Source organism: Ursus maritimus, unplaced genomic scaffold (assembly GCF_017311325.1).
Source record: "Ursus maritimus isolate PB19 unplaced genomic scaffold, ASM1731132v1 scaffold_30, whole genome shotgun sequence".
Lineage (NCBI taxonomy): Eukaryota > Metazoa > Chordata > Mammalia > Carnivora > Ursidae > Ursus > Ursus maritimus.
In genome coordinates this window covers 23,745,523-23,761,563 of record NW_024425564.1, presented here as the reverse complement: position 1 = coordinate 23,761,563, position 16,041 = coordinate 23,745,523, and the positions used below count along the sequence as shown (strand labels likewise).

The following is a 16,041-nucleotide window of genomic DNA, read 5'->3' as shown; positions in this document are numbered from 1 at the left end:
ACACACACACACACACACACACACACACACACACACACACCCTCCGAATACCGGCGACACAAAGAGCAAGTGAGCGAGCCCGGCGCCCGGCTGGGTGGAAAGGGGGGCGGGAGGCAGGGCACTGCCGGGAGGGGGACACCCAAGGAGAGGCAGGGGGCTGAGCCAGCCAGAGAGGAGGGAAGGGAAGCGAGGAAGCCGTGTGGGGGAGAGAGTAAGGCGAGAGGGTCGTCCTTACCTGCCCCTAGGTTGAAGGAGATCCTGGCTTCGGCGAGGTACGGCGTGTCGCTCTTGGAGCGGACTCTTCTGATGGGCCGCCGGTCTATATCATCCTCCGAAGATGCCGCCATTAATGTGGGAGGCAGGAGCAGGGTCGCCCGGCGAGCTGAGAGGGAGAAGGAGATGGAGAGAGAGAGGGAGAGAGGCGGAAAAGGGGAGGAGGGGAAAGGAAGAGGCGCACACACGGGGAGGGGGAGGGGAAGGGGGATGGGAGAGGAAGGGAAGGGGACGGGGAGGGAGGGGGAAAAGAGGGGGAAAAGGGAAAAAAAAAGAGGGAGAGAGAAAGAAAGAGAGCAAAGGAGAGAAAAGGGTGAAGGGAGAGAAAGAAAATCCGTTAAGGATTTGTGGACTGGAGCAGAGATCAGGCTATCCCTGGCTTGCTCCCAGGGCTCCCCTAACTCCTCTTGCAGCCACAGGGCCAATGGGTCAGTGTTCCCGACTGACACCCCGCCTCCTGCCCGCAGCCCCAGTTTTCAGCTGTTGGCACAGATAGGCTGATGCGAAAGGGAAGACTCCAAAGCAAAGATGCCCAGTCAGCACTGTGCCCTCTCCCGCCAAACGCACTTACTCTGCTTTTCAAGTGCACACTAGGGTCTCCTTAACCCACAGGATTCTCTAGACTGAGGATGCCTGGCCAGATATACCAACTTCAGCTTTTCTTGCGTGGAATTATTATTGCTGGAGTGCAAGCTCCCAGTGGTCATGGAGAAGGGCACTACACCCAGGGTACCCCTCCGCTCCCTCTTTCCCAACCCGGAGCTCAAATAAAGATGCAACCAGATCTGCAATCCTCAGGAGCTGTATTATCGCCCCCTTGAACCCTGGAGGCGGAGGGTAGAGGAAAAGTATATACAAGTTTGGGAGCGGTTTGGCAATAAAGTTTTTGGAGTTGATACTTTGAATGTAGACTAGGCATATTCACACAGCATTGAGTGACCCTCTTTTTACAGTCACTAACTTCTAGGATGTGTTTATGTCTCCATAAATACCCATTCATTTTAACCTTTAACTTTCTCTTTATTTGGTGACTTCGGGGACAAATAATGGTCTTTGCAGTGGACCTGTAGTCTCTATAGCCCTGTACCACTGAGGTGAGGATCAAGGGCACTTTACATTTCTTTGAATGTTTGCACTGCCACCTTCCCACATTATACAGCAGCGAAGGAAGTAGAAAGGTTTCTGGAGTGTGAATCAGAATGTTTTGATGCTCCTACTGAATCTATTGATGGGCTAAACTCTTTGATGTTTGTCTTTCTATAGCCTCAGTCACTTGGTCTTTTTTGTGGCCTGATGTTGCCACTCTCCTTTCTAATAAGAGCTCACCTGGAGTACACAGATAAACGGTGCCTTGATTCCCTCCCTGCTACAAAGGAGATCTCAGTGTCAAGTCATACCCTTCCATTTCAGAGGAAGAAGTGCTGCCCCAGCTCTGCAAGACTTCCCTCTGCACTTTGGCTGTCAGTTCGAACTCTTGCACCCTAGAATCTCCAGTCTCTCCACACAGGTCTTTCTACTTCACACATAGCTGGTAACTCTTCATCTTAGGAAAAATACAGCTGCCCTTGGCCTCGCTGCCTCCTCAGTCTCTATCAGACTATTTCCCTCCCATTCTGCTTAAGCTTCCAGTGGAACTCTCGCTCCACACGCTCCATGTCTTCACTGCCAATCCCCTCTTTCATTCCCACCACTGGGTTCTATCCCCACTACCCAAACAAAGTTATTTTAAAGGTCAGCATATCCTTTTAACAGTTAAATCCATCTTTCTTGTCTGCTCAGTAGTAAACTGTTCTTCTTGAAGTAGTTTCCTCCTTTGGCTTTCTGTACTAGACTTCCTCCGGAATCCTTCAATTTCTAATTATTTGCCAATTATCTGCGTAGTTAATTTGAAATTGCTTATCCTGGCATGCAGAGCCCTTCACAATCTGACTTTAACAGGTTTTTCCAAACTCATCCCCCATTATTTGCTTCCAGTCTGCTCAGATTTGTCCCAGTCCTGCTCACACCTGTATCTGCACCTCTGCTTGTGTCACACACCACACATTTCTTCCCTATAAACTTTCTATGTTCTCCCTCAGCAATGTCAGATAACTGGCCCACTAGTCTATGGCATGAGCCCAGTACATAGTAAATGCTCAATAGGTATTTTTTAACAGAAGAAGGGAGGAGAGAAGGAGAGGGAGGGAGGAAGGAGAGAAGAGAAAAGAAGGAGTTGTTACATGAGTAATAAGGAGTGAACAGGGGACCAAACCCATATCTGCCAGATTTTAAATCCTGTGTCCTTAACTGGTATATTGATTTGCTAAGTATATGTATTTGGTTGACTAGCCACACTTAAAATTCACTTTTCTATGACATTTGCCTCAAGATTATGTCCCGTTTATCTCTGTTAAACATAGATTAAAAATGGATGCCTCCTCTCCCAGGAGGCACAACAGGAGTCTTTGGCTCATCAAGTGAACCATGAAGGTTAATGCTTTTACATGGCTAGTCAGGCTGCAAACCAATATTATGATTGTAACATTTAGGTTCAGGCTCTTAAGGAAGTGCAAACGTAAGGAAATTAAGTCCAACACTTCTGAATACTGTAAAAACTCTACCACTCTTTGAATTAAGGCAGTGCCACTTGATCAAAATATTTGGGATTCCCCACCCCCTTGTATTTTCATTCTTCAACCATGTCTTAAAAACAAAACCCAATAGAGTCATTTGAAGAAACACCTAGCCTTAGCCTTCCGTGTGTATCTTTGATTTTACATTTAATGGTTCTTGATATAGAGAAGTACATCTTTGGATTTCTAGATCTTCTTCTTTCAGCATTTTAGAAGATTAAGAACTTAACATTGCCATTACTTTAGATGTACCTTTCTTTAAAGGAGTCTAAATGTAGTTTCATAAAATTTCGTTATGGACATTTTATTATTGAAATAATTCTAGATAGATACACTTTCGGCAAAAGCGACATAAAAATATTACATCTGTGTACATGTTCTTGAATTATTTTATGATATTTTTATTTCTGACTATTATCTTCCATTTTTTGACTTCCCTAATTTACTGTTTTGTCTTATCTAGTTTTTCCCATTCCCTTTTCACTCTGCCTCCTTTCTTACATCTTTCTTACAATGTGTTCACAAAATTGATCCCATTTCATGTAGCTCCTTCCTATGCTGTATGAAGGACTCACTTCTGTGGGTTTGTCCCAATGTATCCACATTCTTTATTCTCTGGAATTCCTTTCATGTACGTGATCTCTTACCATAAACTCTCTGGGTGACATCAGGCAAGAAGCTCTGGGGTGGAAGCTCTGGTGCTGGGTGCTGGGCCCAGTACTACCACTACCTCACCAAGTAACAGTGGGCAAGTCACTTACTCTACCAGGTTGGAATTCTGTCACCTCAGCTATAAAAATGGCAGGGTCAGCTAACATGATCTTAAGGCCCTGCCTAGCTCTAACACTCTATATTTGCAGCTATTTTTCTATCTCTTCTTCCTTCCATGGCATATTTTGTCTCTTAATCTAAGAAAATACATTGTTCCTTTGATTTGGATCTAGCCATATTTAGGAAACCACATGGTATCCATATTTCTCTCAAGTGATTTCATATTATTCAAGTTTATTTTATACAACTGTGCATCCTTTAGAATGTGTTTTTTTTTTCCTTCATACTGTTTCCATCATGTGGCAACACCCATATGATTGTTTGTGTGTGTGCATGTGTGGGCGTGGGCGTGTATATAGAAAGAACTGAATTCAACTGTGATCTCAACAACTTTTGAATTACTTTTTTTAAAAAAGATTGCTTCTTTTTGAGTAGGACTGCTGACTCAGGATAAGGATTTTTTTCTTTTCTAAAGCCAGTCAACATTTTAACACTGAAGACCCATACAGGCATGTTATATCCAGACCTAGTGACAGAGAAAGAGAAGCAGCAAAATAGGGTGCTCAAAAAAGTAACATTTTATACATCCATTGCTAGCATGGAAGAAGATGAAGGTGGGAAGAGAAGGAAGAAAGAAGAGAGCAATATTCCATCCTAATCAATAAAACACTTCAGGTGAGTGAAGCTTTAAAAATATTACTCAAAGTGTGTTTTTAGGATACCCCTACATTTATATCACCTAGACTACTTGTTAAAGTTGTAGATTTTTCAAGACCCCCAACCTGGACCTACTGAATTTTGAGGGGATGAGACCTGGGTACATAGATTTTCAAAAGGCTCCTAATTTTGTCCATTCTCACCACTTTTACTCAACATTATACTGGAGGTCTTGGTCAATGCGGTGACTTAAGTAAAAGAAAAGAAATTAGAAAGATATAGTGATTGGAAAACAAGAATAAAATTGTGATTAGTCATAAATGTTATGATAGTGTACATTTAGAATCTATAAGAATCCAGACTGTTAGAAATAATAAGTGAATTTGACAACATCACTGATACAATAGCAGTATAAAACATCAATTTTGTTTCAACATACTGACAAAATTAGAAAATATAACTTAAAAAGAACCATTTACAGAAGTATCATAACCATCAAATACCTATGAACAAATCTCACAAAAGACGAGCAGGACCTCTACATGAAAAACTACAACCTGAAAGAAATTAAGAAGACCTGAATAAATGAGGAAGGATGACTAAACCATTCTCATGCTCATGGATTAAAAGACACACTATGTAAAGGCATCAGTCTCTTCAAATTGATCTAAAGATTCAATGAAATTCCAGTTAAAATTCAAGCTTTTTTTTTTAATTGACAAGCTGATTCTAAAATTTGTATGAAAATGCAAAGGGATAAGACTAGCCTTATCATGACAAAGAAAATAGTTGGAGGACTTACAGTAGAAGATATCAAAACTTACTATAAAGGTATAGAATTCAAAAACAAAGTAAGATAATTAGACAAATGGAAGAGAACAGAGAATTTAAAAGTAGACCCATATGTAAACAGCCACCTGATTATGACGAGAATCCCACTGCAGTATTGTGAGGGAAAGATGGACTTTTCAACATATAGTGCTTGGTCACTTAGATATTCATATGGTGGAAAACAAACCTTAATCCCTATCTTACACCATATACAAATTCAATTCCAAATGGATCATAGACCTAAGTGTGAAAGGTAAACAATAAAGTTTCTAGAAGAAAATTTTTTCATAGAAGTATATTTTATGACCTAAGCAAAGATTTTTAAACAGGACATGAAAAGCACTAACAATAAAAGAATAAGCAGGCATGTTGCTGCTACTAACATTAAGAACTTTTGTTCATCACAAGACAAAACTAAAAGTATAACATACCAAAATATGTGGGATGCAGCTGAAACAGTGCTGATAGGGGAATTTATAGCACACTAAATGTCCATATGAGAGAAGAGGAAATTCTCAAATCAATAATCCTACATTGAGAACTTAGAAAAAGAAGAGGAAAATAAATCTAAAGTAAGAAGAAGGAAGGAACTAATAAAGATAAGATCAGAAGTCAGTGCAATTGAAAACATGGAAAAATAAAAAAGTAAATGGAACAAAAAGCTCATTCTTAAAAAAAATTGATTAACTTCTAGCAAACATAACAAAGATAAAAATAGAGAGCATACAAATTACCAATATCAGAATTCAAACAGGGGTAATCACTATAGATCCCATATCTATTAAAAGGATAATAAGAGAATACTACAAACATCTTTATGCTCATATATTCAACAATTTAGTAAAAATAAACTACATGCAGTGGTCTTAAATAAAGAAAAGGCAGGGGCACCTGGCTGGCTCCATCAGTGGAGCATGCTACTCTTGATCTTGGGATCTCAAGATTGTGAGTTTGAGCCTCATGTTGAGTGTGGAGATTACTTTAAAAATGAAATCTTAGGGGTACCTGGGTGGCTCAGTCAGTTAAGCATCTGCCTTTGGCTTGGGTCATGATCCCAGGGTCCTGGGATGGAGCCCCACTCCATCGGGCTCCCCGTTCTGTGGGGAGTCAGCTTCTCCCTCTGCTCCTCTTCCCGCTTGTGCTCTCTCTTTATCTCTCAAATAAATAAATAAATAAATAAATAAATAAAATCTCTAAAAAAATAAAATAAAATCTTTAAAAAAAATAAGGAAAAGATATTAGGGGAGTGGAAAGGCAAGCCAGAGGATGGGAGAAGATATTTTCAGATTTGTATATGACAAAGGACTTGGAACCAGAATATATAAAGAAACTCTAAAACAATAATGAAAAGACAGATAGCACAACTCAATATTTTTTAAAAAATGGGCAAAAGACTTGAATAGGCACTTCAAACAAGAAAATTCAAATGTCCAATAAGCATGAGAAGAGATGCTCAGAATCATTACTTAAAGGTAAAGGCAAATAAAAACCTTAATGACATATCATTACACATCCAACAATTTGGCTAAAACTTTAAAGTCATTCAATGCCAAGTTTTGGTGAGGATGTGGAAGAATTGGAGCTCTCATGAAAGCTGGTGAGAATGTAAGCTTGTAAAACCACTCTGGAAAGCCGTTTACACACACAGTATGCATAAATATAGGTAAACACACAAATACCCTATGACATGGACATGCATGTCCATGGCAGATGTATCCATAATGGCCCCAAACTGGAAATAACCCAAATGGCCATCAAAAGCAAAATATTTCAAAAATGATTGTAATATCTTCATTACAATGTCATACTTCATGAAAATGAAAAAGAACAAATTATCACTATAAGCAACAAGATAGATGAATCTCTTAGGCATAATGTTGAACAAAAGAAGCCAGATTTATACATTGTATGAATATTTGTATATTCCACTTATGTGAAGCACAAGAAAAATAAATAAAGCTAATATACAGCAATAAGTGGTTAATTAGAAAGATAATGTCTTGGAGGGGTCACAAAGGAAACTTTCTGTTTCTTGACTTGAGTGGTGATTATAAGTTTTAGAAAAAGTGATTACTTTTGTAAAAGTTCATTACGTTATACATTGTATATTTGTTTACATCACTATATATATATTACATACTACTAAAAAATAAATTTTAGAAAACTTTCAGCTCACAGAATTGTGCTTACTTTAATAAAAATTTGCTAGTCTCCACTTACTACACATTTAGAAATAAAACAGTTATATTATTATTTAAACAAATATATCCTGGAAAATATTATAGTATGTGGAGTTTTGTAGTTATTTGATACCAACTTTATCAATTTAAAAATAAATGCACAAGCTCTTTTTTAAGTTAAAAAATCTTCCAGCTTATTAATATGCACAAATAAATATGATAATCATTGCATTTAAGTACCAAATATTTACGAATCCACACTATTAATAACAATTTAATTAGATCTTATTACGTAGTTTCCTAATGACTTGGGCATCTTTGTGATTATCAACATTCCACTACCCCAAAATTCTGTAGGTTTTTTTTTTTTTTCTGTCTCAGCTTTCGTTTTAGGCTATCATGACATCTGTTTTTTATAACCATGATCTTTTAAGTATTCTATCCACAGCATTCTGTGCTGCATTAAAAACAAGAACAAATAACTAGATTGGAAATGCATATAAGGAATAATGAAAGAATGATGAGAGTAGGCTTCTTGTTATGCCAAAACAAGGCAGCATTCCCCCAAATTAAGAGGTATGTCACAACACAGGAGCCAGCTTGAAGTGGGTTTGCATTGGCCAAATCTGGAACAATGTGAGCACAAAAAATAATTAAGTCCACTAATGAATGATGAATTATTAATAATAGGTATTCATTAGTCTAATCATAAATAGATAAGTGGATAAAATGGATAATAATTGGATAAATAACTACATAAGTAAATGCAGGAAAGGGGAGGACTCTTGCTTCCAGTAGAATGCAGAGAATTGACACCTCAGTTCAGAAGGAGTGCAGGAGTTACAAAATCATCATTTTGCAGCCATTGTAACAAAGATCAAACAAGAAAAAAAATCAAGATCAAGCAAGGATTCATAATAGATGCTAAGTCTAGGAGGAAATTTTGATGATGATATCTTCATGATCTTAAAATTTCTCCCCACAGATTTATTAGTTTCAAGGAAGAAATCAGAAAACACCTTGACTGGGCAATCAAAATTATCATCACCACAGAGGGACAAATGGACATTGGGTGACTCCAGATGTGATACCTACAGAACATGACATTACTCTTGGAGTGTTCCGGTCCAGAATGCATAACCTGAGTAGAACGATGAGGAAATGTCACACAACCTCAAAAGTAAGAAGTGTTTATTAAAAAGGGGGAAGGGGAATTGTATTTAAAAAAAAAAAAAGCCATTGTTCTAAAAGACAAATTAAGGCTTTGAAAATTTTCAGATAAAAGGAGGTAAAAGATACCTGACCCTAAACAGGACTCCGTACTGGAGTCAGATCTTAGACTGAACTGACTCTAGACTAGATCCTGTCTTGCAGGGAAAAAGTGCTATAAAGGACATTCTGTGATCAGCTGAGAAAATTGAAATTCAAAGAACAGACTAAAGTATCAGTGTTAAAGAGGTGAAAGAAGTGTGCTCTGAAAACTATAAAACATTGATGAAAGAAATTGAAGATGACACAAGGAAATGGAAAGACATTCCATGCTCATAGACTGGAAGAACAAACCTGGTTATAAGGTCTATATTACCCAAAGCAATCTACACATTCAGTGAAATCCCTATCAAAATACCAACAACATTTTTCACAGAGCTGGAACAATCCTAAAATTTGTATGGAACCACAAAGACCCCCAAATAGCCAAAGCAACCTTGAAAAAGCAAAGCAAAGCTAGAGGCATCACAATTTCAGACTTCAAATTATATTACAAAGCTTTAGTGATCAAAACAGTATGGCACTGGCCCAAAAATAGACACATAGATCAATAGAACAGAACAGGAAACTCAGAAAAGGACCCACAACTCTATGGTCAATTAATCTTCTACAAAACAGGAAAGACTATACAATGGGAAAGAAAGTCTCTTCAACAAATGGTGTTAGGAATACTGGACAGCAACATGCAGAAGAATGAAACTGGACTATTTCCTTACACCATACACAAAAATAAATTCAAACTGGATTAAAGACCTAAATGTGAGCCATGAAACCATAAAAATTCTAGAGGAGGACACAGGCAGTAACCTTTTTGACATTGGCCACAGCAACTTCTTTCTAGATATGTCTCTTGAGGCAAGGGGGAGAAAAACAAAAATAAATTACTGGGACTACATCAAAATAAAAAGCATCTGCACAGTGAAGGAAACAACAAAACTAAAAGGCAACCTATTGAATGGGAGAAGATCTTTGCAAATGACATATCTAATAAAGGGTTAGTATCCAGAAACATATAAAGAACTTGTAAAACTCAACACCCCAAAATTGAATAATCCTATTAAAAATGGGCAGAAGATATGAAGAGATATTTTTCTCAAGAAGACATACACATGACCAACAGACACATGAAAAGATGCTCAACATCATTCATCATCAGGGAAATCAAAACCACAATAAGATATGACCTCACACCTGTTAGACTGGCTGAAACCAACAACACAAGAAACAACAGGTGCTGATGAGGATGCAGAGAAAGGGGACCCTCTTACACTGTTGGTGGGAATGGAAACTGGTGCAGCCACTCTGGAGAACAATATGGAGGTTCCTCAAAATGTTAAAAATAGAACCACCCTACGATCCAGCAATTGCACTGATAGGCATTTACCCAAAGGATACAAAAATACTAATTCAAAGGGATGCATGCACCTTGATGTTTATAGCAGCATTATCTGCAATAACTAAATATGGAAATAGTCCAAGTGTCCATCAACTGATGAATGGATAAAGAAGATGTGTATATTTATAGAAGGGAATATTATTCAGCCATAAAAAGAAGGAAATATTGCCATTTGCAATGATATGGATGGAACTAGAGGGTATTATGCTACGTGAAATAAGTTAGAGAAAGACAAATACCATATGATCTCACTTATGTGGAATTTAAGAAACAAAACAAATGAGCATAGAAAAAAAAAAGAGAGAGGCAAACCAAGAAAGAGATTCTTAACTATAGAGAACAAATTGATCATTACTAGAGGGGAGGTGGGTGGGGGAATGAGTGAAATAGGTGATGGGGATTGAGTGCACCTGTGATGAGCACCGTGTGTTGTATGGAAGTGTTCAATCACTATATTGTACACCTGAGACTGATATTACACTGTATGTTAACTAACTGGAATTTGAATAAAAACTTTAAAAACAATTTAAGTGTCAAAGTTAAATGTACTGAAGTTGACAGCTGTGCTGTGGTTATGAAAGAGGCTATCCTATTTCTATTCTTAGGAAATACACAGTAAAGTATTAGGGATAAAGGGTCATGATGGCTTAGGAAAAAAATGTATGTACATATATACACACACAAAATCAAACACACACAACTGCATGTATATATTCTCTTTCCGTCCTTCTCCTACCCCCCCCAGTATAAATATATACTTTTACGTTCCTCTCTGGATAGAACAATCAATCGATCAACTGGTCGATAGATAAATATAGAGGCAAGAGAGCAAATGATAAGCAAATAGGATAAAATATTATCAATAGGTGAATCTGAGTAAAGGTACATAAAAGTATGCTTGTACTATTTTGTTTTTGCAAATTTTCTGTAAGTTTTTTTTCTAATAACACTTAGAAGGTACTAGTGAACGCATGTTTCTTTCTATTTAGAAGAGTTTCCAAGGACTAGAGATGAAGTGCCAGCCTTACTTTCAATCTTTCTGAAAAATTGTCATTGTCAGTTATTCACACAGGCTGTGGATAAATACAGTATTGATTTTCAAGGGTACTCTGTCCTGCAATTTAAAAATTGATTGATTGATAGAGGAGTCAAGCAGATTAAGAATCTGGGCTGTATAGATAAAGTATATATATCAGTATTTTGCATACCTAACATGAGTCAAAAATACAAGAACATTTTCACCCCACAATTAAAATGAGTATGATGCCAGGGCACCTGGATGACTCAGTTGGTTAAGGGTCCAACTCTTGATTTCAGCTCAGGTCATGATCTCAGGGTTGTGAGGCAGAGCCCCTCCTTGGGCTCCATGCTGAGCCTGGACCCTACTTAAGATTCTCTCCCTCTCCCTCTTCCTCTCCCCGCCCCCCCTCCCTCCCTCTCCAAAAATAAATAAGTAAACAAATAAAATGAGTATGATGTCAGTAACTACAGTGATGTTATTCAAAATCATTCATGTAGAAAACACAAAATGTAAATGATAAGGATCAGTGTTATTAATGGCAATATCAACCCTAAAAGTTTGCATTAGTAACATATATTTTAAATAGATTTAACAAAAATATCCCAGAAAGACTTTTGGGCTTTTCATTATAACTAAATTTAGTAAGTAGCTGCTGAGACATTTGTTCTTTTCTATAAATATGCATACTTTGCTAGAAAACCCAGAATCTGTGGAATTGTTATTGGTACATCTTGGCTCTCTCTGCCTAAACTTACCATTAAATGAGCTATCCACTCTACAAAGTTCTGATGAGAATCCTCCTTTCTTTCTGGCTAATTTTGTGAGGCCCACGAAGGAGAGTGGGTGGCTGCCTTGCTTTTATAATTGCTGCCTAGAGTTCCAGCCTCACAGTGCTTACTGGCCCTAATTCAGGTCTTTCACACTGCACAGCTTCGGAGGTCCATCATTACCATCTTAGCCTATGAGAATAGAACTATGGAATTTTGAATTCTACAGGCCCCAAAGGTGGTGGCTTCCCAAAGAGATGGCTCCATGTCTGGCATTCAGGCCAGCTGTGTTTCCTATAATAATATGGGTCTAACATTGACTTTGTTCTGACTCTTCTTTCAAAGCTTTAATATTTGGCATTTCTTGAATTAATACCTGGATAAAGATGGACTCAAGACAATTTAATAGCTACCTTAACATTGGCATAGTGGCTTCTTCTCCAGAGGGACTACATTTTGTTTTTTGTAAAATCGTACCTAATTTTAAAATCCCTTGAGGCTTTGAGATATATTAGCAACATCTGCCATGTTTTTTACTTCTTTTGAAATTTTTCGTCTCCTGTAAAAGTTTGTGTTGTGATAGCCAGCCTCCAAGGTGGCTCCCAATGACCCCCAATTCCTGGAATTCATACCCTTTTGTAGTCCTCTCCCATATCAAGGTTGGTCTCTGTGACCACTAGAATATGCTAGAAGTGATGGTGTATCATTTCCAAAGTGAGGTCATAAGATACATTGTGGCTTCTACCTTGCTTTATCTTTGGGTCTCTTGCTCTGAAAGAAGCCAGCTGGAGTGTCATGGGGGAACCCACGCAAGAAGCCTAGGGAGAGGCTCATGAGGCAAGGACTGAGACGCCTGAGTGAGCCACCTTGGAAGCCCTTGTCAAGCCTTTGGATGACTGCAGGGGCTTTTTTGGGGGGAGGGTGTTTTGTTTTGTTTTAAATTTTAGGTAGTTAACAGACAGTGCAATATTGGTTTCTGGAGTAGAATTCAGTGATTCATCACTTACATACAACACCCAGTGCTCATCACAAGCGCCCTCCTTAATCTCCATCACCCATCTAGTCCATCCCCCACCTCCCTCCCTCCAACAACTCAGTTCGTTCTCTATCATTAAGAGTCTCTTATGGCTTTTCCCCTCTTTCCTTTTCTTCTTTCCCCCCTTCCCATGTGCTCTTGTTTTCTTTCTTAAATTCCACATATGAGTGAAATCATATGGTATTTGTCTTTCTCGGACCGACTTATTTCACTTAGCGTAGTACTCTCTAGCTCTATCCATGTCATTGCAAATGGCAAGATTTCATTCTTTTCTGATGGCTAAGTAATATTACAGTGTGTGTGTGTGTGCGTGTGCGTGCGTGCCTGTGTGTGTATCACATCTTCTTTATCCATTCATCAGTCAGTGGACATTTGGGCTTTCTCCATAGTTTGGCTATTAATGATAATGCTGCTATAAACATCGGGGTGCATGTATCCCTTTGAATGTGTATTTTTTTATGCTTTGGATAAATACCTATCAGTGCAATTGCTGGATTGTAGGGTAGTTCTATTTTTAACATTTTGAGGAACCTCCATCCTGTTCTCCAGAGTGGCTGCACCAGTTTGCATTCCCACCAACAGTGCAAGAGGACTGATTCCCCTTTCTCTACATCCTCACCAACACCTGTTGTTTCCTGTGTTGTTAATTTTAGCCATTCTAACAGGTGTGAGGTGGTATCTCATCATGGTTTGATTTGTATTTCCCTGATAATGTGTGATGTTGAGTATCTTTTCATGTGTCTGTTAGCCATCTGGATGTCTTTTTTGAAAAGTGTCTATTCATATCTTCTGTCCATTTCTTAACTGGGTTATTTGTTTTTTGGGTGTTGAGTTTGGTAAGTTCTTTGTAGATTTTAGATACTAGCCCTTTATCAGATATGGCATTTGCAAATATCTTCTCCCATTCTGTAGGCTGCCTTTTAGTTTTGTTGATTGTTTCCTTTGCTGTGCAGAAGCTTTTTATCTTGATGAAGTCCCAATAGATCATTTTTGCTTTTGTTTGCCTTGCCTGTGGTGACACGTCTAGAAGCTGCTACAGCTGAGGCCAAAGGTTTCTTCCTGTGGTCTCCTCTAGGATTTTGATGGTTTCCTGTCTCACATTAAGATCTTTCAGCTATTTTGAATTTATTTTTGTGTATGGTGTAAGGAAATGGTCCAGTTTCATTCTTCTGCATGTTGCTGTCCAGTTTTCCTAACACCATTTGTTGAAGAGACTGTCTTTCCCATTGGATATTCTTTCCTGCTTTGTCAAAGATTAGTTGACTATATAGTTGTGGGTCCATTCTAGGTTCTCTAATCTGTTCCATTGATCTATGTGTCTGTTTTTGTGCTAGTACCATACTGTCTTGATGACTACGATTTTGTAATATAGCTTGAAATCTGGAATCATGATGCCTCCAGCTTTGTTTTTCTTTTTCAGAATTGCTTTGGCTATTTGGGGTCTTTTGTGGTTCCATACAAATTTTGGGATTGTTGTTCTGGTTCTGTGAAAAATGGAGGTGGTATTTTGATTGGGATTGCATTAAACGTGTAGATTGCTTTGGGTAGTATAGACATTTTAACAATATTTGTTCTTCCAATCAATGAGCATGGAATGCTTTTCCATTTCTTTGAGACCTCTTCAATTTTTTTCATAAGCGTTCTATAATTTCAGAGTATAGAACTTTTGCTTCTTTAGTTAGATTTATTCCTAAGTATCTTATTGGTTTTGGTGCAATTGCAAATGAGATCGATTCATTGATTTCTTTTTCTGCTGCTTTGTTATTGGTATATAGAAATGCAGCAGATTTCTGCACATTGATTTTACATACTGAGACTTCGCTGAATTCATGTATGAGTTCTAGTAATTTTTTGGTTGAGTTTTTTGGGTTTTCTACATAGAGTATCATGTCTTCTGTAAATAGTGAAAGTTTGACTTCTTCCTTGCCAATTCAGTTGCCTTCTATTTCTTTTTGTTGTTTGATTGTTGAGGCAAGACTTCCGGTACTATGTTAAATAGTAATGGTGAGAGTGGACATCCTTGTCTTGTCCCTGACTATAGGGGAAAGGCTCTCAGTTTTTCCCCATTGAGGGTGATATTAGCTGTGGGTCTTTTGTATATGGTTTTTATGATGTTGTGGTATGTTCCATCTATCCCTACTTTATGGAGGGTTTGTATCAGGTAATGATGCTGTATTTTGTCAAATTCTTTTTCTGCATCTTTTCACAGGATCATATAGTTCCTATCTTTTCTTTTTTTAAATATGGTGTATCACATTGACTGGTTTGCAAATATGAAACCACCCCTACAGCCCAGGAATAAATCCCACTTGATCATGGTGAATAATTCTTTTAATGTAATGGTGAGTTCACTTTGCTAGTATTTTGTTGAGAATTTTTGCATCCATATTCATCAGGGATTTGGCCTATAATTCTCCTTTAGTGGGGTCTTCGTCTAGTTTTGGAATCAAGGTAATGCTGGCTTTGTAGAATGAGTTTGGAAGTTTTCCTTCCATTTCTATGTTTTGGAACAGTTTGAGAATAATAGGTATTAACTCTTCAAATGTATGTTATAATTCCCTTGGGAAGCCATCTGGCCTAGGACTTTTGTTTGTTGGGACATTTTTGATAATGGATTCAATATCTTTGCTGGTTATGGGTCTGCTCAAATTTCCTACTTCTTCTTGTTTCACTTTTGGTAGTTTGTAACTTTCTAAGAATTTGTCCATTTCTTCCAGGTTGCCCAGTTTGTTGGCATATAATTTTTCATTTTCTTATAATTGTTTGTATTTCTGTGGTGTTGATTGTGATCTCTCCTCTATCATTTGGGATTTTATCTATTTGGATCATTTCCCTTTTCTTTTTGATAAGTCTGGCTAGGGGTTTATCAATTTCATTAATTCTTCTAAAGAACCAGGTCTTAGTTTCATTAATCTGTTCCACTGTTTTTTGTTTGTTTGTTTATAATTTATTTCTGCTTAATCTTTATTATTTCTCTTCTGCTGGCTTTAGGCTTTATTTGCTCCCTTTCTAACTCATTGAGGTGTAAGGTTAGGATGTGTATTTGAGACTTTTCTTGCTTCTTGAGGTAGGCCTGTACTGCAATATACTTCCCTCGTAGGACTGCTTTTGCTGCATCCCAAAGGTTTTGGGCTATTGTGCTTTCATTTTCATCTGCTTCCATGTATTTTTAAATTCTTCTTTAATTTTCTGGTTGACGCATTCATTCTTTAGTAGGATGTTCTTTAA

At 37.9% G+C, this 16,041-nt stretch overlaps 1 protein-coding gene across 1 annotated transcript in view; it reads right to left on the bottom strand.

Annotated features, from left to right (window-relative positions):
- The window catches only part of LOC103664907 (phosphatase and actin regulator 1-like), a 46,137-nt gene that overhangs the window by 3,928 nt on the left and 26,168 nt on the right, over positions 1 to 16,041 (bottom strand). The window contains exon 3 of the mRNA XM_040645121.1: positions 236 to 382. Within this exon, the coding sequence (XP_040501055.1) occupies positions 236 to 382 (147 nt within the window). The remainder of the gene's footprint in view (positions 1 to 235; positions 383 to 16,041) is intronic.